We start from the raw sequence: 27153 nt of genomic DNA, 5'->3' as shown, positions 1-27153 counted from the left end.
GCCGCACACAGACAGGACACGAGGCGGCCATGAACGCGGCGTGTTTCTGACAGCCTCCATCCGCATCCAGAGCGCAGCCGCTGCTTGTATCAGAGCGATCTGTGCTTTCAAAGCGGAGGAGGGGAGCACTGCAGCAGACATGCCGGGCCTGCTCCACATCACCCTGACCGGTGAGTCTCATTCTTTAATAATGTCTGATCTTTTTATTTCATGCAGCTATAATCACGGACCGCGACAGCATTTTGAGAACGATGGATATCCTACAACAAACACCCTCAATGAAAATATGAGGCTGACAGAATTCTTGGGAGACTTTGAAAACATCACAGACGAAGACGAAACTCACTACTGAGCGCCAAATGTGCGTTTTTTATTTAGTGCTGCAGGAAATAATAATAATAATAATAATAATAATAATAATAATAATAATAATAATAATAATAAATGAAATAAGGGTGTAACCAGCAGCCTGGGCGAGATCTCCTTTAATGTATCGCTCAGGTTAAATCCTGCGAAGTGGATGCAGGCTGGCAGTGTGTAGGAGGCGCGCAGTGCACTTAAATCAGTGGACACACACTGCAGTGTTTGACACACACACACACACACACACACACACACACACACACACACACACACACACACAGAAGGCAGAACCAGCAGCACCAGACCAAAATCTCCTAGATATGTTTGATTCAGTTATTAACATGATCATATTTGTCATTTGACAAAAAATTGACTTTGATCAAATTCAATTCAGAAACAGAATAAATGTGAATTTAGAGTCACGATAAAAACCCGAATTGTTATTTTGTGGTGGCAGCTGCAGGAGAAAACCTGCCCATGTTTGAATTTCCAATATTTTTGCTTTTGTTGGATTCATTTTTGTCAGAAGACACATTGCAGCTTTTTTTTGTGAAATGTGGAGGTTCATCTTTGTGTCCGTGCTTAAAAAACTACAGGTATTATATGGCAGTTTGTTAAATAAGAAAGAATTCTTTATGGGGTTGGAAAGATTTGTGGGGTGGGCACAGGTCTTATAAGCTGATCTAAAGCTTAAAGCACGGAGGTTGATGGCTTAAGGCCAGTTCCCCGGGACATTATGTAGACTGTAGAGTAAAAATGTCCACTATTAGATTTTATCTGCCATGTCAACTTAAACTGATGGCATCCAGCAGTTTTAAAAAAGCGTAACAACAAAAGTAAATATGAAAAAATTTGCCTATATCTGTTCAAACATCCATAAATATGGATTAATGGAGTGAAATACTAAACCTCTATTCAAATTTTGAATCAAATTACACTAATTAGTTAAAGATAGTATGCATCTTAAGAAAACTGACTTATAGTAAGTTAATGTTTTCATAGTGACATATTCCCAGAGCTATAGTACTGCTTGGCCTGTTTGTATTGTTGGCAAAATACTTAATCACACAAACAAAAGTTAGATATTAGTAGATATGATTTATGGTCAGTCCTAGGTAGTTGCTAGGCATGTACAATTACATTTTTGTAGATTTAAATGAGATCTCATTAAAAACTGTTAAAATGAAAACGACAAGATGCTTTCATAGGGTGTTATAGGTGCTTAAATGCTATTAAACCAGTCATGTTAGATCCATGGTGAGAAGAAGGGAACATAGATAAAGATTTTGTGTATCATAGAATGATAACTCTAAGAATTAGCTTCCGAGATGGCAATATAGATAAAGCTAAAAACAAAAACAACAACCCAGAAACCTAAAGGCCTAGTACCATAGTGTAAAACAATTAGTTCCTAAAATTTTGGCATGGAGCACAGCATTTTTCTTTTATTATTAGAAAAATGAATTTTAGTTATATATCTTACTAGCATGCTAAGCTTTGATGAATTGTGTTATTACAATTAATGTGGTACATTAGCATCTCAGTTGGCTATATTCTCCAAAATGTAAAAAACTGTTCAAATTTACTCACATAAACAATCATGTAATTGAAAATGAATTTCAGTTTATTGCTAACGTTGATATTATAAAAACTAAATAGGCATGAACATAACGTTAGTTTGACCTGGTGTTCACTGCATCAAGATCCGGCCTGTATAAAATAAATTAGGCCACAGCTGTAAATTCTTCTTTAGTACAGTTTTTGCCAGCTCACAGCCATCCCATCACTCTGCAGCTACAGCATTTTAACTCGATAACAAAGTCCTGCCCAGTTGTTGTCTTCAAATCACAGTGGGCATAGTTACAGGACATATATTTATTCACAGGATGAGTCATCAGAAACTTTTATTTTTGCTCTCACAGCTATCTTATCCTCACAATGCAGCTGTTAAGACAAATGCAGTTCTCAACATTTCTTATTACACTAGAGTGATTTAAACAAATAATTGCACATCCTATCTATTTGTTATATTGTACCATGCAAGCTACATGCGATCATGATATACATACTACACACAGCAATACCTGGATGGTTTCTTAGCTTTAGGTTTGCTACATTAATCAAGAATGATGGTTGGTAATTTCTCACATCAATATTACATGCATGAGATCACATGTAATATAATCTATATATTTTTTTCTTATTATTCTTTAATTAGACATATAACACTGCTCTATTTCTTTAATTGTGGTCTAAATATTTAAGTTGATCGTGTTGCATGTAATTTGGGATGAACTGATTGGAGTACTGCTCCACATTTTAAGGAGCCAACTGAAGTGGTGCAGGGATCTGACCAGGATGCTGCCTGGTCAGATGGATGTTTTTCCGGCATGTCCTGCTGGTAGGAGCCTCTGAAGACCCAGGGTACATTAGAAAGATTACATCTCTCAGCCTCCAGATGAGATGAGGAAGTGTCTGGAGACAGTGACGTCTAAACATCTCTCCTTAGTCTGCTACCCTTGTGACTTGGATTCAGATAAATAGATGGAGCAGTGACTGAACTCTTTGTATATACCTTTGGGTAGATGGATTACTAATGCAGTACCAGTGTGAAGCGAAAAACTTGCAAACAAAAGCTGAGGCCTAAGACCAAATACTGATCAAATATTGATCTCTTAGCTCATTATAATTCATGAGCAAGGAGCCCTTGATGTCAGAGCATTCTTTTAGAAAGAAAAGAGTTGGTGCTTTAGAGCTTGCTCTTAGCTTCTCGACATGCAAACAGCTACTTTGAAAACAGGCCAGATCAAATGTTTGTGTTTCAGGGTTGGAAATGTGAAGGTGGTGCTGAAGGTCCTTAATTCTACTTGGTGGTTTAGCATTTGATTGTAAAAACACATCAGATTGCATAGAAATCTATTCGGTCTTTAAGTGATGACGTGACGAATCCTGCTTCCGGGCCTAAAGTAGTCTGCGTTTAATATGGCTTTTGTGTTGTTAACATGTTTAATGTTTTGTATTTTCTTCTATTTAATCTCAAAAAGCTCCTAAAAACAGTCAGTGATCACTGTTGACCTCACTCGGCTTTTATTACCCCTAATAATTTTAAAGTTTAGTTTTTAAAACCTTAAGATGTAAATACAGCCCAGCCCATGCAGCAGTGTATTAATGACTAACCTCGTATTATGGATGGATTATCTCAGTTGTTCTCCTGGCTGAAGTTTGGTCCGTTTACAGCATCCTGCCATGCGATTACATTTGTTCCTGACCAACGAGAATCCTCCCGTTAACTTTTATCGAGTGGAAAAAAGTTAGCGTGTTTATATTATGCTCACGTAGCTGTGTCGCTAGCGGTCACGTAGCACATCGTTATATACCAGCTAGCCAAACTTCAGTAACCATACAAACGTCACTGCTGTTTAGTTTTCTGTCTTCATTTATGTTGGAAGTGATAGCAGAGCTGTACGTTTGAATTTGTTTCCAAAATCCCTCAGTCAGGACATGCTATATTGTATTTAGATAGAAGCTAGCGAGCTAACTCCCTGCTAACTTCTAACTCCGTTAAATGTCATAAATTCCATTTTCATGGATGCCTGGATGTTAATCTCAGTTGCTACACCTGGTAGAGCAGAACGCTGATCATTTTATTACAGATGAAAGACTTTAGACAGTTTTTCAACTCTCAGTGATGCCGTGATTTATGGACTTGCAGCGGAGTTTGAGCCCAGACACGGCTAGTGATGTCAGACTTAAAGACTGGATTGGAACACTGCTCTTGATCAAGTGTGTTCATTTATAAATAATGGTTCCTTACATCAAAAGCGGCCTTTGATAGCTTTGAGTGGTATAAATATGTAAAATTGTGCTTTTTTTGAAAACCAAAGATACCTTTAAACTTCAAATGCCAATTAATGTCCATTTTGTGAAGTCCCAATTAGACTATTAAAGGACAATAAAGCGTGGCGTGTGATCCCTCAGTCCTCTCAGTCACAACGTGTAGTTACAAAAAACCAAAGCATTCAGCTTGTGCCTAGTAGATGAATTCAAGGTGATTACGTCCATGTTTTTATATGATCTGTATGTAGCCACCTGGGGATATACCATGGTACCCATACTTATACACAGTTTATGATTTCAGCATTAAGTCTTTGTTGTTGTTAGAGGAGAGTTTAGTAGAAAGAACGTACTCTGATACTGACAGTGTTTGAGGCTTCAGTCATTCTGGCCTGAGGTTTTCACTTCTGCTGCATTAGCTCACTTGTACGATGTATATTCCTCTTGGGTATGTGGCATAATAATGCAGCATCTGTTCAGTAAGACTGAAAAGAACGCTGCATCAGTACCAACATAGCAAAATTTAAACTCACGAAGCACTGTTTTATATCTTTATGGCCAAATATTAATTGATCAGCGATGAATCAGGGAGTATCAGTTATATATATGTTGTTTTTCTGCTGATTGTCTTAGGTTTTCCTGGAGAGCGTTAATTTTAACTAAATAAACTGCAACTCACATTATCTCAGGATAAAATAAGGACTGTTTCCTGTATGGATGCTTATGGATTCACCACAGTGTTGACTTGGGAATTTGGAAAGTACAAAGGAAAAATCCCAAAAGGTTGAATTTGTTCATCTGGACATAACGTTTTCAGTAGGAGAACGCTACGTTTTGTCACTCACCCAAGTGACTTCTTCAGTCACTTGGATTGCTTTAATAATAAGGAATTAAAGCGACAGAAACAGGGCTGTTCTCCTCTAGGTGATGAATCCCTCATCTCTCCCTCCTCCCATCTGTGGGGGACTGTGGGGTTGTGGTGTTGGGCTAGAGAGCTTAGCATGCTGCAGACATGTTTGAGATATGTTGTCTATGATATTGTAATCTGCTCACTTAGCCTTTGAGGTCAGACAGCCATCTGTGGTCTCAGACGGCTACATATGGGTGGTTACAGTGAGTGCTCCCCCTCCATTAGGGATTAGTGATGGATGCATAAGTGATGGATGCAGGAATTGGTCAATTTATATTAAAAAAAGACAGCTGGAGAAGTTAGCAATTAAACAACAAACGGATGAGCAGGTGATACTAGCAACCCTAAATGATGAAAAGGCACAATAGGGGTGTGTAACACATTTGGGAGACTGCTGTGCCTTCATTCTAAAATTAATTTATGAGCTCCTTATTAGCAGTTGCAGCTATAAGCTTGAGTTTATCTATAATTACTTACCGTACTAATAGCCAGCTACAGATGACTAACTGTGAATTAAAAACAAGAAACCAAGACAGTATTGTAATAAAAAGACACACAAACTAAACAGCTAAAATGTGTTCTTATTAACTGGTTCAGTAATGTGAAATAGTTACAACAATGGCTCTTGTTGCTCGACATCAATGTTCATCCGATTGGTCTCATGTACTGATCTGTGTTCATGTACACATTCTCTTTCCATTTCAGTTGTTTTTTAAAATTGTTTTCCATCACTGAAAGCTACCTTGCACAGTTTAGGCATCAGAACTACTCGGTTACGGTTAGAAAACACAACTGTTGATGCTTTTTGTTCTCCTCTGAAGATTTTCTATAGTCATGCTGACTGTAAACAGGACAATCTGTCAAATTGCCTTTTTTCTGACTGCTTTACCAAAGCCATTCATGACAGCTTATATACCATTTATAAACAGTACAGTATTCTATTATGCAGGTAGTGATAAACTGTAATTAAGCCCTGCATTAATTAGTGAACACTCAAATGAATAGTGAATCAATTAGCAAATGAAGGAATTAGTGCAGTAAGATGTCATGGGAGTCCGATAAGATACTGAGAGAAATTTAAATACAAAATGAAAGAGCTGTCACTGATGTTCCAAGCTCAGCAGTGAATATAACACTTCTTTGATTTGAGAGTTCTGTATTTAACAGTAAATTAAATCTCTTTAATGTGCAATAGAGTCTATAGAGTGCTCCTATCTCTGCTCTGCCCCTGGACTGCTGTTCTTCAAAGTGTGCTGAGTAACAAAACAAGGAGTGCTGCAATTCTGCATCGGGAATTAGTTAAACGGATTTCATCTGTCAGTTCATTTAATTCTAATTGTTTTTTTATAGTTTTTACTTTATTTTTTCATTGTGAGCCACTGTAAGTTTTTTTAAATTCAGCATATAAGAGCAGATGATGTCCAGATGTTCAGAGCAGAGGATCGACAGCTGACAAGCTGTAATTGCAGCAAAACCTTCATAACAAGTTTTATTCCATCTGAGCCAGAAATGTGAACTTCAAACATGTGAAAATCACACTTTGTGTGTGTGTGTCTATCAGGAAAGCTTTAATTCACATATTTCCATTTTCCACCCTTTGTAGAGATTATGTTTGATTTGTTTCCTTAAATTCTGTTTTCTTTACACATTTTCTCAGTATACTATTAATCAGTGGCAGTTAGTTTCAGGCTATGCTACCGCTCCAGTGTGATTAACTGCAGTGGTACATTCTAGTATCAGCTCTAGTGTTTTTTTGCTTTCTTCCCTGTAGCTCTTCTGGCCAGCTGTGATGCCTTCAGGCTGGGTTCTTCCCACCGTGTAATTCCCCTCAATGCTCCGGCAGCTCATCTCTTCAGGGATGAAAGTCCAGCCAAGTCAAGTTTCATCCTGGAGTTAGTGAGAACCAAACGTCATTTGGTCCAGGAGTTAGTGCGAGCCCAGCCTCATTTGGTTCATGACATGGGTTGGCCAGAGATACATGAAACGTCACGCTCACAGACCAAGATGGAGTCAGCTAACTCATCTCAGTTGAGCGCACCACCATCTGCGAGTCAGGTGGCAAGAGCTCATGCAGCTGTGGATGACAACCTGGATGTGGAAGATGAGATGGAGGTGAGGGCACGTTGCTTTTGTGTTTTGTAACAGATTAACTGAAATCCTTTAGATGAATTACGGAGAGCCGAACTGGAAAATAGCCACGCAATTTAGTTTGGCCGTTTTGTCTTTGCTTATGTGAAAAAAATCTCATCTTTTCATTACTTGCAGTATGTTTTTTAAGTCTTGCACAAATAGTTACAACATGAAAAACATGGAGGCACCGCTGCTGCCCTTTAAATTACACTCTGTAGGAGCAGAAATCGTGTAAATAACAACATGAAATAATGATGAGTCATTCCTTTGATCATTCTGAGCCCAGCTTTTTTATTTATTTATTTTTTTGTTTAATGCCAGTTTATCATCATTATTAAACCGGATTTTTTTGGAATCAAGGAAGAGAGGCTGAAAGGATAAATAGTTTTGAAAAGCTCTGAAACAATGTTGTATCCTTGCTTTCATTTAAGAAATATTTCTGCCTAGTTTGTCTAATTTCATCTGCTCATGTGGTTATTCTGCAGCTGATCATTTATTAGTTTCTCTCAGCGTGTCTGTATATCTGACCAAATATTTGTCTGCTTTCAGCGTATGGTTCATCTGGCAGTTCCACAAGATGCAGAAAGCTACACTGTAAATCCAGACTTCGCTGACCCAGAGGCGGAGCTTCTCAGCGGGCCAGGAGCTGGCGATTCTTCCCAGGAAGCTTCTGGGTTCTATGGAACAGATATGGAGGACAGAGACAGAGGAGAAGAGGGCCCAGAGGACCGAGAGAGAAGAGGAGGAGAAGACGAGTGGGAGAAAGAGGCAGGGGAGGAAAACGAGAGCAAGGGGAAAAAGGAAGACGAGAAGGGAAGAGCGAGAGACGATCAACATGTTTTGGATGCCTTTGAGGTCAACCACACAACACCAGATCTCGATGCTCTGATTGGTTAGTAAAAATCGTTTCCCTTATTAAAAACACATCCTCATGCAGCTTCTTTGTGTTTGGGATTTAGTTCTCTACCAAAGCCCGCTGTCATTCAGCAGGAAGTTGCATCTTCAGAGACTTTATTGTTATTCCACAGATGTCTGGGACCAAATGTTTGCCTGGGAAAAAACAATTTTAAATCAACATTTTTACAGACTGTGCTGCTCCACTTTGGTGGGCAAACATTATGTCTGCATCTCAAGCTGTTGTGGGAAGCGAGTTATGATACTGGTTCTTAAATATTGATTTTTGCCAAGGGTAAAAATTCAGTCTGGGTATATAGAAATGTGGGAAAGCACCTGAAGATACAACCAACTGCTGGAGAAGAAGAGATAAAGGCATAGCCTGTATGTAAAAGATGGGCATATTTTCTGGGTCTGAAAGAGATTTTTTTTTCAGGTTTACTTCAGGTATTTGACAAAGGATTTGAGGACTAATAATTTCTTCCTCATATTCAAAGTCAAATTTGCACAGTTCTTATATATATATATTAGGGGTGCAACGATACACAAAATTCACGGTTCGGTTCGGTTCGATACTTTGGTGTCACGGTTCGATATTTTTTCGATACAAAAAAATGTTCATGCATTTTTAATTTGTCATTTATTAAAATTATAAATATATATTTTAACTCAAAAGTACAGTTTTTAAATTTAACCCTAACCCTTGTGCGTGTTTTTTATTTTGACAGCGAATGCGCACCTGCGGACCACTTATGTGCAGCCCTGGTTATTTAGCTCATCATATTGCAGCCACAGAAATTCTTTTGTCCATGAAACCATAAAGCTGCACTTTCTTTTTGCCTTATAGTCTGATTTGTCATAACTTCTCCGTTTTGTGGTAAGCTTTTCTTTGGCTGTCACTTCTTCACCCTGACCTGTCTTATTTGGCTCAGCAGAACTGAAATGCTTTTACACACGCACTCACAGCTCAGCGATTCTCTGCGCGACCAACCTCTCACATGTTTAAGCTGCGGGAGATTTCACTTGTCATGTTTGCATAGTAAGCTAACGATTGATAAGACGATGTCAGAGGAATTGGTGCACAAATTATCATCACTCACAGATCAGTGCTGTCGCTCTCTATACACAGTTCGCACGATTGCAAAGTGAAAGCAAAAAAACAAGCGCAAATTCAAACGCGATTTCAATATGTCACATATTGACAGTGGCTCACCGATGCCAATGACATAATTACCCAGCTACATTTCTGAAAGAATGCAAAAGCATTGACATATATTTTTCGTACAATAGCCCGACGGGCAGGGAAGAGATAGATTTTGGTAGACCGACTGAAAAAATCGCTAGCTCCGGGACGTCGGGCTAGCGATATTGCAAGCCCTGTATCTGATTGAGGAATCACTCATCTTTGGAAAAGAGAGTTTATTACAGAGAAATGTCTCTTTCCAAAATAAAAGCTATACTATCCGCTTCTTCTGGGCTATATTCTCAGCAGCATAAGGAGAATCATGTGCTAACAGCTGTCTAAATGACTCGGCTAAAGTTAGTAGCATGCTTGTTGTTTTTGTCTTTGCACTAGGATGATGTCGGCGTAAATGTGCAGTCATATTCGTTGTGTTCCCACTAGTGCTTTCAGGTTAATCTCGTTGAAATGACCTTAACGCCACAACACGGCAAATCTCCGTTAACGAGCTACCGCGGATCGCTCCGTGCATGGGGCTAGACGGCCAACACGTTAACGAGCTAACTGCGCTAACACACTAGTTCACACCAATGTAATTGAGCATTGCATGGCACATCCAACATACTGTTTTACTTTAGTCCATGACTCGCTTACCTTCAGGGTCATACGTCACATGAAAACCAAAATAATTCCAAACGCCAGATCTGAATGAGGGTGGGGGAGGTTCAATTTGCTTGTTGCAAGCAGAGCTTAACTTCTGTCTCGCTAGCTTGCCCTGCGCTCTTCCTTCTGACTATGCTGTCTGTGTTGAGCGCTCAGTGGATCTGCGCTGGACAGTGCAGCCTAGGCGGAGTAGTCGAACACAGATTCACTGAGCGCTCAACACAGACAGCATCGTCAGAAGGAAAATTGATAAAATAAATTACAAATGTTGTATTGTTCGATACATATGCGTACCGAACCGAAAGCACTGTATCGAACGGTTCAATATCGATACGAATATCGTTGCACCCCTAATATATATATACACCCAGCACGCCCCTGCGGGCGGTTTATCCTTCAAGCTCGGGTCCTCTACCAGAGGCCTGGGAGCTTGAGGGTCCTGCGCAGTATCTTAGCTGTTCCCAGGACTGCGCTCTTCTGGACAGAGATCTCCGATGTTGTTCCTGGGATCTGCTGGAGCCACTCGCCTAGCTTGGGAGTCACCGCACCTAGTGCTCCGATTACCACGGGGACCACCGTTACCTTCACCCTCCACATCCTCTCGAGCTCTTCTCTGAGCCCTTGGTATTTCTCCAGCTTCTCGTGTTCCTTCTTCCTGATATTGCTGTCATTCGGAACCGCTACATCGATCACTACGGCCATCTTCTTCTGTTTGTCTACCACCACTATGTCCGGTTGGTTAGCCACCACCATTTTGTCCGTCTGTATCTGGAAGTCCCACAGGATCTTAGCTCGGTCATTCTCCACCACCCTTGGGGGCATCTCCCATTTTGACCTCGGGACTTCCAGGTTATACTCGGCACAGATGTTCCTGTACACTATGCCGGCCACTTGGTTATGGCGTTCCATGTATGCCTTGCCTGCTAGCATCTTGCACCCTGCTGTTATGTGCTGGATTGTCTCTGGGGCATCTTTACACAGCCTGCACCTGGGGTCTTGCCTGGTGTGATAGACCCCAGCCTCTATGGATCTTGTGCTCAGAGCTTGTTCTTGTGCTGCCATGATTAGTGCCTCTGTGCTGTCTTTCAGTCCAGCTTTGTCCAGCCACTGGTAGGATTTCTGGATATCAGCCACCTCCTCTATCTGCCGGTGGTACATACCGTGCAGGGGCCTGTCCTTCCATGATGGTTCCTCGTCTCCCTCCTCTTTCTTGGGTTTCTGCTGCCTGAGGTATTCACTGAGCACTCGGTCAGTTGGGGCCATCTTCCTAATGTATTCTTGGATGTTCGTTGTCTCATCCTGGACTGTGGTGCTGACACTCACCAGTCCCCGGCCCCCTTCCTTCCGCTTAGCGTACAGCCTCAGGGTGCTGGATTTGGGGTGAAACCCTCCATGCATGGTAAGGAGCTTTCTTGTCTTTATGTCAGTGGCTTCTATCTCCTCCTTTGGCCAGCCTATTACCCCAGCAGGGTACCTGATCACGGGCAGGGCGTACGTGTTGATGGCCCGGATCTTGTTCTTACCATTCAGCTGACTCCTCAGGACTTGCCTGACCCTCTGCAGGTACTTGGTGGTTGCAGCTTTTCTAGCGGCCTCTTCATGGTTCCCATTCGCCTGTGGGATCCCCAAGTACTTGTAACTGTCCTCTATGTCTGCAATGTTGCCTTCTGGTAGTTCAATCCCCTCAGTTCTGACTATCTTCCCTCTCTTTGTTACCATCCGACTACACTTCTCCAGTCCGAACGACATTCCAATGTCATTGCTGTATAGCCTGGTAGTGTGGATCAGTGAATCGATGTCTCGTTCACTCTTGGCATACAGCTTGATGTCATCCATGTACAGGAGGTGGCTGACAACTGCTCCGTTCTGTAGTCGGTATCCGTAGCCAGTCTTGTTAATGATCTCACTGAGGGGGTTCAGGCCTATGCAGAACAGCAGTGGGGACAGAGCATCTCCTTGGTAGATCCCGCACTTGATGGTGACTTGTGCTATGGGCTTGGAGTTGGCCTCTAGTGTTGTACGCCACATCCCCATTGAGTTCCTGATGAAGGCTCTTAGGGTCCCATTGATCTTGTACAATTCTAGGCATTCCAGTATCCAGCTGTGGGGCATTGAGTCATAGGCCTTCTTGTAATCAATCCAGGCAGTGCACAGGTTGGTCAGTCTGGTCTTGCAGTCTCGGCTGATTGTTCTGTCTACCAGTAGCTGGTGTTTTGCGCCTCTGGTATTCTTGCCAATTCCTTTCTGTGTCCCACTCATGTATTGACCCATGTGCCTGTTCATCTTAGCCGATATGATGCCTGACAGGAGCTTCCATGTAGTACTGAGGCAGGTTATTGGTCGGTAGTTGGAGGGGACCGGTCCCTTCTTGGGGTCCTTGGGGATCAGGACCGTCCGACCTTCGGTTAGCCATTCCGGGTGTCTCTCGTTAACTAGCAGCTGGTTCATTTGTGCTGCCAGACGCTCGTGGAGTGCAGTCAGCTTCTTTAGCCAGTAGGCGTGAACCATGTCGGGCCCTGGTGCTGTCCAACTCTTCATACTGGAGACCCTTTCTTGGATATCTGCCACTGTGATGGTTACTGGACCCTGTTCAGGGAGGTCGCTGTGGTCTGCCCTCAGATCCACTAGCCACTGAGCATTGCCGTTATGGGTTGCGTCCTTCTCCCATATGCTCTTCCAGTATTGCTCCGTCTCCAGCCTTGGTGGTGCTGTTCTCTTATTATTGTTCCCTTGCCACTGAGAGTACACCTTTGCTGGTTCTGTGGAGAACAGCTGGTTTATTCTCCTGCCTTCTATCTCTCTGGTGTACCTCCTCAAGCGGCTGGCCAAGGCTGTGAGTCTTTGCTTGGCAGTTTCCAAGGCCTCAGGTATGGACAGCTTGCTGTATTTCTTATGCACCTTCTTTGTCACACCTTTCTGCAACTCCGTTAGTTGGCTAACCTCCCTCCGTGCTACTTTGATCTTGCCCTCTAGCCTCCTTCTCCATGGAGGGTACTGCCCCTTGTGGCTGTTCAACTTGTAGCCAAGCTTCTCACTGATCACTGCTGCCGTATTGTAGATCAGCTTGTTAGTGTCGGTAATCGTGGTTGTAGGTATTGTCCGTAGTGCTGCATTAACATCATCTAGCAGACCTTCTGAGGGTACTTCACGTAATCTTGGTAACCGGCTACGGGGGATCCAGGTTTCAAGCTTGGCCATTATCCTATTTTTCAGGTCAGTTCCTCTCGCACTCAACGATCCTTCTCCTATCGCACTTGGGGCTATGTACCCAATCTCGGGTGGGGGTGATGATATCTCCCCCCTGACCTGGCGTCCTGACTCCTCCTTGCCGTAGCATTTGTGTTGTACCTCGTCAATCTCTAGCTGTGAGAGCAGTCCCTTCTTTCGAATGTTGGAACACTGAGCTACTAGTTGTTTCGCCGTCATTGTGGATGTTGGGTATCGAAGAATCCATAGGTCCGTCATCCTATTCATGTAGCCCCTTCCGCCGGGGTTACTTGCGTAGTAGCATATATATATATATATATATTTGTGTTGTACCTCGTCAATCTCTAGCTGTGAGAGGTAATCGGAGCACTAGGTGCGGTGACTCGGGAACAACATCGGAGATCTCTGTCCAGAAGAGCGCAGTCCTGGGAACAGCTAAGATACTGCGCAGGACCCTCAAGCTCTCAGGCCTCTGGTAGAGGACCCGAGCTTGAAGGATAAACCGCCCGCAGGGGCGTGCTGGGTGTTTTTCATATATATATATATATAAACATTTAACAACCGGCGTAATTAATTTTGTTCCTTTAACTGGTTCCGTATCTCCTGTGACTTTGTGTCTTTGATAAGCTGCCAAATCCTCAGCACTACAGACAGTGGACTCAAAGAAACAACATATGTTTGTGACATGTCTCAATGTGTCACACAGGCTACAGTCCATCTTTCAACCCCTCCTCCTCCGAGCAGTCCAGCATCTCCATCCCAGCAGAGGGACCTGATTCTGGGCCAGAGGAGCATCGCGCATCCCCCGTTCTAAAGGTGAGGATAGAGAAATTAACCTATTTATCTGTGTGAATGTAACTCAGACTGGTTATTAAGCTGGGTGGTTACCATAAACTTAATCATTTAACTGAACTTACAGATTCAGGAAAAGCAACAAAACAAGGACTAATGTGATATTTGCTATACAGGTGGGTCCTTTAGATAAAGAGCTGTGGGAAGCAGAGCGGGAAGAAGATTTCCTTTCTAGCGGATATGGAGGCCTTCGCTCCTCCATCACTACCACTACTAGCACATCAAGTGCTGCTGGAGATGCTGTAGGAACAGCCTCCCCAGAGACCGACACTGGCACAGACTTTGGGCTGCTGGGAAGTTATACAAAAGGTACACTAAAGCAGTTTCCTTGTTTTATGTTGTTCCCTGTTCCCCTGTGAGATATCAACGTTTGTTTCTGTAATGTTCTTTTATTTATGTACCCTTGTGCTTTGTATTTCCTGTTTACGTGGGATAAAATGTTTGTGCTACATCGGACATTTCAGGAAATCCAGCTATCGCCTGAAATTTTTTGATAGTGACGCTGTTTTTTATTCTTTTCTCTCTGTATGTTTATTGAGGCGTAACATTAATTAATAACAGATACAGATTTTCTGTATCTGTTATTAGAATAGTTTCTCTTGGGTATTATCAGTATGTTTTGGGGTAAATGTGATGTGGTCAGCAGTGTTTTTTACCTTGGAACCGTCCCATGGATGCCATTTTTGCCCAGTCTCCTTCTTATTTTTGAATCATGAACTTTGAGGCAGGTGAGGCCTGCGGTTCTTTAGATGTTGCTTTGGGTTCTTTTGAGGATAAGTTGTTGATGCACTATTGGAGTTATATTTGTAGGCCAGTCAATCCTGGGAAGCTTTCTCTGTTTTTCCAGTGGTTCAGTGGAGTCCCCAAGAATTACAAATACGTTTTAAACCCTTTCCTGAGATATACAGTCCTGATCAAAATTTTAAGACCACTTGGAAAATGGCAAAAAATCATACTTTGCATTGTTGGGTCTTAACAAGGTTTCAGGTAGAGCTTCAACATGCAACAAGAAGAAATGGGAGTGAGCCAAAACATTTTTGAGCATGAAATTTATTGAAAACAACGCTTAAACTGAAATGGGCTGTTTTACAGCTGATTTAGGACCACACCTCCAAAAAAAAAAACCCCCAAACCCCCCAAAACAAAAATCAAAGTTTAAGCCTTGTTTTCAATAAATTGCATGCTCAAAAAATGCTTTGTCTCACTCCCATTTCTTCTTGTTGCATGTTGAAGGTCAACTTAGAACCTTTTAAAAATCTGACCATGCAAAACATGATTTCTTGCCAATTTAATTCATTTTTCCTTTTTAAAGTTGGCATTTAAATGTGTGAATGACCTTGTGCAGCATTCAGTCAGTCATTCAGTAGAAAAGGTGTAAGCACAAGATAAGCTGTTAGCGGAGAAGATTGTAAACTACCAATAGTTAGAAAACTGCCACAAGAAATAAAAACAAAAAAGATTTAACGCAAAGGGATGATATTATTATTGTTATTAGTGATGTTTTCTGTCTGATCTTATATTTGTATTGAAACATTGTGTCTTAAAAGCCTAACCAGGGACAAAGTTGGCAAGTTAACTTTGGTTAGAAGGGGTATAGACACTGCATCTGTTACATTGTGTTTAAATGCATCAATGTTTGATAAACGGTCAAATCCTCTGTTTTATAAAAATATAAAATGCATACAAACTATAATCTTCTCAGGTCAGATGTTTGTGTGGACTACATAAGAAGTATTCTGATCAACAGATGTTATTGCTTTAAGATGGAGCCAGGACAGATGTTTAGCCTTATGTTGAAGTGAGGTAACCATCTGCTGACTGGCATTAAAATGATATCAATTCTCTTAAGGCTAAGAAGATACACGTATTTCACAAAATCAAACCATTCCTTGTATCCAGCACTCAGCAGGTTTGCTCTGGTGTCATTTAATTTAGGATGTCTGTCATTTTTATTTGTTGTTAACTGTAATGACTAAAAGATGCAGCTTGTTCTAGAAGATCTGGTGAATTTGCCAGCAACATAAACCCAAATTGCACATTTAGAGGATTGAAAAGGTGTTAAAATGCTTGAGTGTAAACCACAGAGAAGCTTCTGTGTTTTTTATCTCTGCTGCCTTGGTTTTGTTTCTGCAGGTGAGACAGAGGATGAAGAGGCTGAGAGGGAGGAAGAGGAAGAGGAGGAGATAGGCCTCGTACACATAGGTGTATTTACCCACAATCCCACTGTACCAGAGGTTGGCTTGGCTCCCAGCAGAGAGCCTCTGCAGCCTAGTGTGGAGAAAGGTGAGTGTCCAGTAATAATCAGTATAAAGCTTCTCTAAGCCCCTCCCCTTAGAAGGATTTGTTCAGTGATAGCACAGCAGGTCTGTCAGTTCTTCAGTGTTATGATCATAGCAAGCCTGACTAAAGCAGGCAAATTGCCTCCTCTGTACCCAAGAATTTAGACCAAAAGACAGAAGTGACGAGGGGAAGGAGGAAAGATGGAAAAAGATGGAGCGTGAAGAAACAAGAATCAGACACATCATCCCACTCACTACTGATCCTTCCCCCACTATTGGGTTCACCGACCCATCCTGGAATTGGCTGGAAAAGACCACTCCTCTGGAGTCTCACAGGTCAGAGGTCAGGGGTGGTGGGGTCGCAGAGGTCCTACTACCAGACAGCGATCTCAAAGGAGTAGAGGTGACACACCAGGTAAACTTGCAGACAGTGGGAACAAACGACAAATATAAGTTATTTTTTCCGATCATAAAATTCTGGCATTTATAATGCTATTTTACTTTAAATCCAAATCTTTCAGGTAGTTTGTGTTGACTGGAGTGAGCTGACTGGACGAGGCTATGTCGTCCTCAACATGACACAAAACATCAACTGCGTGAGTACACCTCGACCTGACTTATGCATTAGTATGCATAAGATGATGCCATGATCGCCTTTTGGAATCAGAAGTAACCAAATTTGGATGAAAGAGGATTGGGCTAATAAAACCCTAGAATTTAAATTGCAAAATGTGGAGCACAGACTCTTTGGACCATCTGGATCTCACAGAAGACTTTACTGTTTATTTCAAAATTCCATTTAAAATGCTTTACAAAACACCAACACCACAAAATGATTGACAGTAGGGGTGCAACATACACAAAATTCACGGTTCGGTTCGATACTTTGGTGTCACGGTTCGATATTTTATTGATACAAAAAATGTTCATGCCTTTTTAATTTGTCATTTATTAAAATTATAAATATATATTTTAACTCAAAAGTACAGTTTTTAAATTTAATGTTGCTGAAAAAAGAAAATAATAAAAAAAATAAATCTATCTGATCGAGAAATCACTCATCTTTGGAAAGGAGAGTTTATTACAGAGAAATGGCTCTTTCCAAAATAAAAGCTATACTATACGCTTCTTCTGGGCTATATTCTCAGCAGCATATTAAACATAGCAGGTCCCCATAAGGAGAATCCTGTGCTAACGGCTGTCTAAATGACTCGGGTAAAGTTTGTAGCATGCGTGCTTGTTGTTTTTGTCTGCTTCCACTTTGCACTACAATGATGTGAGCGTAAATGCGCAGTCATATTCATTGTGTTCCCACTAGTGCTGTCAGCCTTAATCTGAAATGACGTTAACGCCACAACACGGCAAATCTCCGTTAACGAGCTACTGCTGATCACCGTGCGTGGGGCTGGACGGTGTCAACACGTTAACGAGCTAACTGCGCTAACGCAGTAGTTCCCACCCATGTAATTGAGCATTGCATGGCACATCCAACATACTGTTTTACTTTTGTCCATGACGCGCTTACCTTCAGGGTCATACTTCACATGAAGACCAAAATAGTTCCAAAGGCCAGATCTGAATGAGGGTGGGGGAGGTTCAATTTGCCATGTTGCAACGAGCTTAGCTTCTGTCTTGCTAGCTTGTGCTGCGCTCAGTGGATCTGCGCTTGACAGTGCAGTCTAGGCGGAGTAGTCGAACGCAGATTCACTGAGCTCTCAACACAGACAGCATTGTCAGAAGGAAAGTTGATAAAATAAATTAAAAATTTTGTTTGATAGATATGCATACCGAACCGAAAGCACTGTATCGAACGGTTCAATATCGATACGTTGCACCCCTAATTGACAGATGCAGTTTTGTGACTCAGTTCTCTTTTTGGAGCCAGCCTCATGTGGCCATTAGAGGAACTGCACCTGAATCGGTTCCTCTAATGCCCCTTTGTTCAGTCAGGGGTCATTTTTAGGGGTTAACTGCCACGTCAGTGATGTTTATCAATCTGTTACAGTTTCTGAAAAACTACAGACACAGAAACATCCCTACAGTGTTTGGAACTGATCTGCAGTTATGCAATTGTATGAAGGTGAAATTAAAGTTTAGCTGGCTAAATTCACTTCGTTACATGGCGACTTTGTACATCTGTAGTGGTTAGAGATGGATCTGAATCCTGTGCACACGATAAGTATAAACTTTATTTCATGACATTTTTTAAACATTCAGGAATACGTTTAACCCCATCTGCACTGCTGAGTGCATGGACTGCTACTTAGAAAATGTCTATTGTCTATTTGTCTATTAGTCTAACGTCTGGTTAGTAATGATAACACTATGTCTAATAGTAATATTTAATATCAGAATATTTACTTGTAATTCTTTCAGTTCTTACTATTATAAGTACATATAATACTTGTATTTTTATTTTTATTTTTATTCCTATTTATTCTATTTATCCCCTTCGTATATTTTATTTATATTGTCTCTGTATTTATATATATGTGTGTGTGTATAACTCTGTAACTTCTGTCGGTGCTGTGCTTTTTTGGAAATCGAATTTCCCAGAGGAACCCACCCGAGGGATTAATAAAGTTCTATCTTATCTTATCTTATCTTATCTTAATACCAATTTTTTCAGCAGTCTGATTCCGTTTCAGCAAATTAGTTTAAGAAAATTCAGTGCAGTTGATCTTGGAGATAGCTGTGACCAGCTGTGGTTTGGGCACACAGTTTTGCTTTTACACGACAATAAACCACTAAAATCTGTTTGCAAGCAGACCGAGACACTCATTCTCAGGTGGTCTGTTTGGTCTGAACCAGTCCAAACAGGTCAGATACAGTGGGGCAAAAAAGTATTTAGTCAGCCACCGATTGTGCAAGTTCCCCCACCTAAAATGATGACAGAGGTCAGTAATTTGCACCAGAGGTACACTTCAACTGTGAGAGACAGAATGTGAAGAAAAAAAAAAAATCCATGAATCCACATGGTAGGATTTGTAAAGAATTTATTCGTAAATCAGGGTGGAAAATAAGTATTTGGTCAATAACAAAAATACAACTCAATACTTTGTAACATAACCTTTGTTGGCAATAACAGAGGTCAAACGTTTACTATAGGTCTTTACCAGGTTTGCACACACAGTAGCTGGTATTTTGGCCCATTCCTCCATGCAGATCTTCTCGAGAGCAGTGATGTTTTGGGGCTGTCGCCGAGCAACACGGACTTTCAACTCCCGCCACAGATTTTCTATGGGGTTGAGGTCTGGAGACTGGCTAGGCCACTCCAGGACTTTCAAATGCTTCTTACGGAGCCACTCCTTTGTTGCCCGGGCGGTGTGTTTTGGATCATTGTCATGTTGGAAGACCCAGCCTCGTTTCATCTTCAAAGTTCTCACTGATGGAAGGAGGTTTTGGCTCAAAATCTCACGATACATGGCCCCATTCATTCTGTCCTTAACACGGATCAGTCGTCCTGTCCCCTTGGCAGAAAAACAGCCCCATAGCATGATGTTTCCACCCCCATGCTTCACAGTAGGTATGGTGTTCTTGGGATGCAACTCAGTATTCTTCTTCCTCCAAACACGACGAGTTGAGTTTATACCAAAAAGTTCTACTTTGGTTTCATCTGACCACATGACATTCTCCCAATCCTCTGCTGTATCATCCATGTGCTCTCTGGCAAACTTCAGACGGGCCTGGACATGCACTGGCTTCAGCAGCGGAACACGTCTGGCACTGCGGGATTTGATTCCCTGCCGTTGTAGTATGTTACTGATGGTGACCTTTGTTACTTTGGTCCCAGCTCTCTGCAGGTCATTCACCAGGTCCCCCCGTGTGGTTCTGGGATCTTTGCTCACCGTTCTCATGATCATTTTGACCCCACGGGATGAGATCTTGCGTGGAGCCCCAGATCGAGGGAGATTATCAGTGGTCTTGTATGTCTTCCATTTTCTGATGATTGCTCCCACAGTTGATTTTTTCACACCAAGCTGCTTGCCTATTGTAGATTCACTCTTCCCAGTCTGGTGCAGGTCTACAATACTTTTCCTGGTGTCCTTCGAAAGCTCTTTGGTCTTGGCCATGGCGGAGTTTGGAGTCTGACTGAGGCTGTGGACAGGTGTCTTTTATACAGATGATGAGTTCAAACAGGTGCCATTCATACAGGTAACGAGTGGGGGACAGAAAAGCTTCTTACAGAAGACGTTACAGGTCTGTGAGAGCCAGAGATTTTCCTTGTTTGAGGTGACCAAATACTTATTTTCCACCCTGATTTACGAATAAATTCTTTACAAATCCTACCATGTGAATTCATGGATTTTTTTTTCACATTCTGTCTCTCACAGTTGAAGTGTACCTCTGGTGCAAATTACTGACCTCTGTCATCATTTTAAGAGGGGGAACTTGCACAATCGGTGGCTGACTAAATACTTTTTTGCCCCACTGTATATGAACACAATTTTGAAGCCAATTATTCATCCTAGAACCAGCACACGCAGCTGTGATGTGTCCTTCTTTGAAGAAGGAGCCAGACTTTTCTCTCCCACTGCAGTAGCAAACATCAGGTGGAGGAGTGCTGTAGAGCTCTAAAACCCGGACTGCTGGGGGCTGCTTGTATTTGTGTGTGTCGGTGAACGAACATCTGTCCATGGCACCAACACAAACCCTCACCACCAATGCAGTAGTTGTTGGCACAGAAACAGGGATGGAGTCAAAGCTGAGCTACTGCAGTTTAACTTCTTTTATCCTGTTTCCTCACCTTTGTGTGTGTATGTGTGCGTGTGTGTACGTGTGTGTGTCTGTGTGTTACAGGAGGATTTCCGTTTAGACCAGGGTGTGCGGTTGTTGACGACTATAGAGCGAGTGTTTGCTCGGAGAATGAGTAGCCCTGAGGGAACATGGGTAATCTACCTCAGCAAGCCTACACACCAGCAACACCAGCTGCTGATGAACGTGGCATCTGTGCATGGTACACCCACCTACACACCTACCCACACACACAAACACAAACAGACACACACACACACGTACACATGTACCTTAAAATGCAGAGAAAATAGTAAAACACAATAAGTACAAACAAAAATGTTTTTAACTGTTAAACTGGAACACATAGCACACAGCATCAGCATCCCTATTTATAGCCAATAGGGGGAAGAAAGACTTGTTTCCTAGTCAACAAAATACAACATTAAAATTACAAAAAAAAATGACAAAAACTACAAAATCTGATGTAATTATAAAATAAAAGTACTCACTGTGCTGTAAAATGTCATGTGTGACAGATATTATGTTAGCTTTAACTGCTTTATACTGAATGAGGTGCATTAAAAGATTCTGGAGTCAAAAATCAAAAACGTCCCTGACTTCTATTTGGCCTGTTGTCCTTTAGGCTATGTGTTTGTGCACAGCTTCCAGCACTGCTGGATCAGGCCAAGTAAATCCTTTTTTTGATGATTCGACCATGGGTATCAACTTCATGCTAACGACAACATCAAAACCTCTGTCAAACTGACCTGAACTTCCGGTTGGGGATTATCTGTGATGAATAGAGTTGGATCTCTGGCTACAACTCACAACAAGGGTCATAATTACAAATCTGAACAGGAGCATACTTGTCATTTTTTATATGCTCAAGCAAAAAAGTAGTTAGTCTGAGATATTAAACCCAACAGAGGATCCCTGTTACTGATTTGAGTGCACAAGCATATTAATATTCATCCATGTAGCTTGTCCAGACTGCAGTGGCTGCTGGCAGCTGTGTGACAACAATGTGCAGACAGACATGAAACAATAAAAACATTCAGCACAAATAAAAATGTATCAACAGAAGTTATCCCAGTCTTCATACTTCAACTCTGAACCAATGGTGCACCCTGAAATATTCAGTTGTGATCAGGGGTCTCAAGCAGTTTCTTTGTTCTTTGGATAAAAATAGATGGTCTGCTGTCACATTAAGTTAATTTTCAGCCTCTTTCAGGGTGTGTTATCTGAAAGCCTTCACAAATATCAAACAGTTGCAAATGTCAGGCTTCAGTATCAGACAAAGAAACATGATATAAAGAGATCCTTTAAATGAGGCATTTGATTCAGTTCTGACCCAAAGAAGAGTTTAGGAGCTTCTCAGTAACACACATATTCAAGCACACACAAGCACTATGTTGGCTCAAAGGACTGTGTCTGACAAGATATGTTTTTTTTATCCAGGAGTGATCCCGACCAAAGACATGCTGGGCATGCTGGCAGAGATCAAGACATGTCTGACTGAGGTACAACATCTAGAAACTTTTTAAATTTGTTGCAGCACTCTCCAGCAAATCAGATTCAAACATTTCTGCTAAGATACTGAAGAGAACACAGTGAACGTGTGTGAAATGAAATGGAAAAAAATGCACCTCTTTCTGTGACAAATCGTCGGTATGTCACACTTTTGGCCACCCAACACGTCTCTTTGTTACGCGTTCGGAAACGGCAGGAAACATGAGAACCGTTTGGAATGAATCTACACATGTACGTGGGTTACTGGTTCTATTGTATTCCATCCACAATCCTGCGTGGTTCATAGGGCCACCTCGGGACTTGATAAATCATCGGTATGTTATATGTCGGGATTGAGAATGGCCTGGTATTTCTTACAATATAAGCCCAAACATTCATGCTGACAGATTTATTTAATACTATAGCATTTCTTTTTCAAGTGGAAAAACTGAGACATGCGCTTCTTTTTCCTATATTAAACCCCTAAAGCCTGAAATCTGAAATAATTCTGCTCCATATTATATTTGCTACATCTGGAATTTTGTTTAAATTGCTTAAAAATATATTGTGCCTTTTAGTTAAGTTTTTCAGGGGGAAAAAAATCACACTGATCTTGTACACAGCAAATCCAGCATGTCCAAATTAACACTGTCGGATTTGATTTCAACACTATTAAAGTGTCTATATGGGTCCACACCAGAGAGTGTTAATTTAACTCTTTTTGGAGAGTTGGTACGTTAACTCTGATTTAGTGTTAAACACCAAATCTGTCTGGAGTTGATAATTTAACACTTGGTGTTAAGAGTTTATATATTAACTCTCAAAGAGTATTTTAGTTTAACTACGTAAGCGTTATCTTCTAATTCATTCTAAAAAGCAGGAATTTTACTGTTCTGAACTTCTAGAAATTTCTTTTGGAAATAAACATTTACTAAAAAGATGCAATGGTTTTTGAAAAACATTTATTCTGAACTGTGCACCACAATTTCAAAACATTTTCTGAAAGATGTAACAGTATACATGTTCTCACTTTCATTAGAATTTTGTTTATCAAAAGGTCTGACATGGTAAATGCAAATAACAGCATTCTCATCAGTTATTTCTTCAATACAATATGCATGTCCTTCATTCATCCCTTTGTGGAACTTCAACGCACTTCTGCTCTCCCCCATATTCCATCTTCACAAGCATATCCTGTGCGGAGATTGAATAAAAATTAGTTGACACTAATTAATGGCACAAATAATCCAGTAAACAATTGCAGCCCAGTAAAAAAAAGGAATCCTCTTTGAGCCATTACTTGTGTAAAGTATTTTCCCAAAAGACAAGGACACAGGCAACAGGTAATACTGAACTAAATGTAAAACCTCAACCTTTTTCATTTTTACCTAAACCGTATGCACAAAACTCTGGAGGGATCTATGCTAACGTAGAACCCAGTCAGGACGTCAGCTACTGCTGTTTGCTCGCTTTTTTATGGGCGATCGTTTTCAGGCTTCAAGCAGCACCATTATACCAACATTTCACATTCTACACATTGTTTTAGGCGTATTTGACCAAAAGTTTGACTGAAAATTCACATGCAAGCTTTTTTTCCAAGGCTGTGGTATTTGCCTGCAAACAATACCTTTCAGCTAGCTAAAACAGAATATTATGCTATCAGCGAGCAACATGGCTAATGCCTTTCACACAGCTTTGTCTCAACTCCAAAGAGCCACAGAAGTAAAAGCTCATAATAATAATTGAAACAATCTTTGAAAGAATGACTTACCAAGCATGGCAAACAACTCAAATATGTAGAGCAAAATGTTCTGAAACGGCTTCACTTCAGCTTCGATTGGAGCCGTGCTGAGGGCGGAGTCTGTGAATTTACTCTGTTGGTGTCATAGCCCCTGTAGGAGTTCAGAGTTAAGAGGTCAAGAGTTAATGTTTCCATTGTAACACCTCCAGATTTGACAGAGAAACACTCATTTTTAACACTCGATTTTAACTACTATCATTTTACACCTCAGAGTTACATTAAAAGAATGTGACTCTGCTTAGAGTAAAATTAACTCTACTTTTGCAAGAAGACTATTAACACCAAAAAATTTAACACTTTTGAATTTGCTGTGTAGAAGTCTCAAAAACTCACAGAAAATTGTATGTGTCAAATATGACACACTAGGCATTAAGGAGTTAAGATATCTTAGGGAGTAAATGTGCAGTTACACTGCTGTTTACTGACAAAAAAGGGGAACTTTCACTGGTCCACTTAAGAGCAAGGTCAGCTGTCACAGTGTGAAACGGGTTTGACATGAGTTTAAACTAATGGTTGATTGTTGTGCATGCGTACCTTTTCAGGTGGGCGTCCAGAACTACAGTGCTGCCAGCAACTGCCCGTCTCGGCCCAGTCACACACGCAGTGACTACGGCAAGCTGTTTGTGGTTCTGGTTATCATCGGCTCCATCTGCATGGTAATCATCACATCTGGATTCATATACATCTGCTGGCAGAGACGGCTCCCTGCAACGAAAACTGCGGTAAGCACAAACACAAACCATCGCCATGCGCTAACTGTGGCCCGTGCTGATGTGCAGCTGTGCTGTCAAGTGTTTAAGACCACAGATGTTTGTCAGTGTTTACAGTATATATATATTATACCCTCTATACTTAAGTAACTTAACCTAATGTAATATGGTGTCTTGGAAGTTTAATTAACAAAGTCTGCAGACACGGTCAGCGGTAATCAACACCTTCCTTTTTTCTCATGCACACGAGAGAGAGAAGCGCCTTCAGCAGGGCGCTGGTACACAGTCTCTAAAGACGAATAGCACAGCACTTCTTTAAACACAGTTCAGACCAAATTAAAATAAAATAAATACATTTTAAAGGACATTAATTGAAATGTGCTTTCAGAAAGCTGATTTCAGTAAATAATCCATCCATTGGTGATGGGTTTTTATGTAGCGTGCAGGTTGTCCAAATCCAAATATAATATTACTAATAATATGAAAACATTATCATAATTGTATAGGTTTTAACAGTAAAATAACGATGTACTAATTTAAATGTATTAATGTGGTTAGCTTTCATATATTGTGACCAGAATGAAGGAGTTAGATCAAACATATGATGTTGGAAACATGGATCATGGTTAGGGATGATATTCATCTTAGTTTAGGTTTTGTTAAATCCCTCTAGCCTGTGTTTAGGGCTGAGGTGTATCAACGTTTCTTTGAGGTGTTCTTACTTTGCCAGACTTTTCATTGGTTTCCTCTCATTCATTTTATTTTTTGCTGCTGAGTTCATGAGAGATGAAGGTATTCATGTCTCTGAGCTGCCGCACTGGATAAATGGATTACTCTTTATAAATCTTTTGCTCCTTCTTTTCCACACAGTTTCGTGCTGAGGAGCTTCACTTTGTGGTGAACGGTTGCCATGATAACCCAACACTGGATGTGACTAATGATGGCCAGCCTGAGATGCAGGAAAAGAAGCCAAGTACCAATGGGCTTGCAGGAGGAGGAGCAGGAGGAGGAGGAGGAGGAGACAGAGGTGGGGAGGAGAGCAGTCGATGGCAGGTGATTGGAAGACTAATTGAGGGATAAAAAAAAAGATGAAGAGATGGATGAGTAAATAATGAGTAAATGAGTTACTGCTAAAGCTTCCTTTTTGAGAAAACTAAACTAAACAAAAATACATTCTGCCTGGCAACGGCATGAAGACACTAATCTTTTTTTTTTTTTTAGGTATTTGTCAATCAAGCAGCCACAGAGGAGGAGGAAGAAGAGCAGGACACACATCTCTGATTGATGAAGACGATTCTTTTATATACAGCTTATGAGAGGAAGCCCTGAGGAAGGAAGAAGATAATGAAAGAGGATGGGGAGATGGTGGCAGAAGAAAAATAATACAAATGTTTTTGATGGAGAGAACAAAGAAAGAAAGGAGAAATAAGGGAGAGAAAAGGAAGACGCTGATGGTAATAAAGTGTTGCCCAGTCAGCTGAGCTAAGACTGAGGCTAGGGGGAGTAGAGGAGGAGTCACTGACGTCATGTTTGAGATTAGACACTGAATTCACGTAGAGTCATGAGTCTCTCTGAGATCTCAGCTTTTAAAACAATCAACAGAGTGTGATTGACAAAGCTGAAATTTCATTAAAAGATTAAACTCCTGTTGGATAGGTTAATAATGCCATCACGCCATAGAAATGCCTGTGTTTAGTGTGCCTTACGCTGCTACCTTTTTGTACAGTGGCTGCATGGGACAGATTAAAAGCAAACTCTGCACAAGTCATAACTTACAGCATCATTTTACAACCCTAATGTTTGAATGTCAACGCTGTGGCACCGTTTTGTGTCACAAATCATTAGACAGAATGGCCCACTGTTTCCCTAACTGTGAAAGTAATCGAAATATTAAAGGTTTACTATGAATTGTGGTAAAACTGAATATATTTAGGTAAGTTACAGGTCAGTATTTTATATATAAGATGTAATGATTTTATAAATATGATATATTAGTTCAGGGTAAAGTAACCAACAGTGTATGAAGTTGACAAAATTACCACCAGTAGAAAAATGCCACTCCTCATATACTTTTTCCCCTTATT

The 27153-nt window shown here is 41.0% G+C and overlaps 1 protein-coding gene across 1 annotated transcript; it reads left to right on the top strand.

Annotated features, from left to right (window-relative positions):
• The first annotated feature begins 139 nt into the window (after positions 1 to 139).
• Positions 140 to 26350, top strand: podxl2 (podocalyxin-like 2). Its single transcript, XM_085354491.1, has 13 exons — positions 140 to 170; positions 6879 to 7219; positions 7787 to 8129; positions 13888 to 13997; positions 14150 to 14342; positions 16167 to 16316; positions 16471 to 16727; positions 16834 to 16908; positions 21113 to 21269; positions 22508 to 22569; positions 24902 to 25081; positions 25940 to 26122; positions 26291 to 26350. Exons 1-13 carry the CDS (start codon positions 140 to 142, stop codon positions 26348 to 26350), a joined length of 2142 nt encoding a protein of 713 aa, XP_085210617.1.
• The last annotated feature ends 803 nt before the right edge of the window (positions 26351 to 27153 follow it).

This window comes from Diplotaxodon limnothrissa, linkage group LG5 (genome assembly GCF_057381915.1).
Source record: "Diplotaxodon limnothrissa isolate DT_005_m linkage group LG5, D_limnothrissa_male_GT1.1, whole genome shotgun sequence".
Taxonomy (NCBI): domain Eukaryota; kingdom Metazoa; phylum Chordata; class Actinopteri; order Cichliformes; family Cichlidae; genus Diplotaxodon; species Diplotaxodon limnothrissa.
Note: the sequence above shows the minus strand (reverse complement) of the source record. Positions and strands in the feature narration are given on the sequence as shown.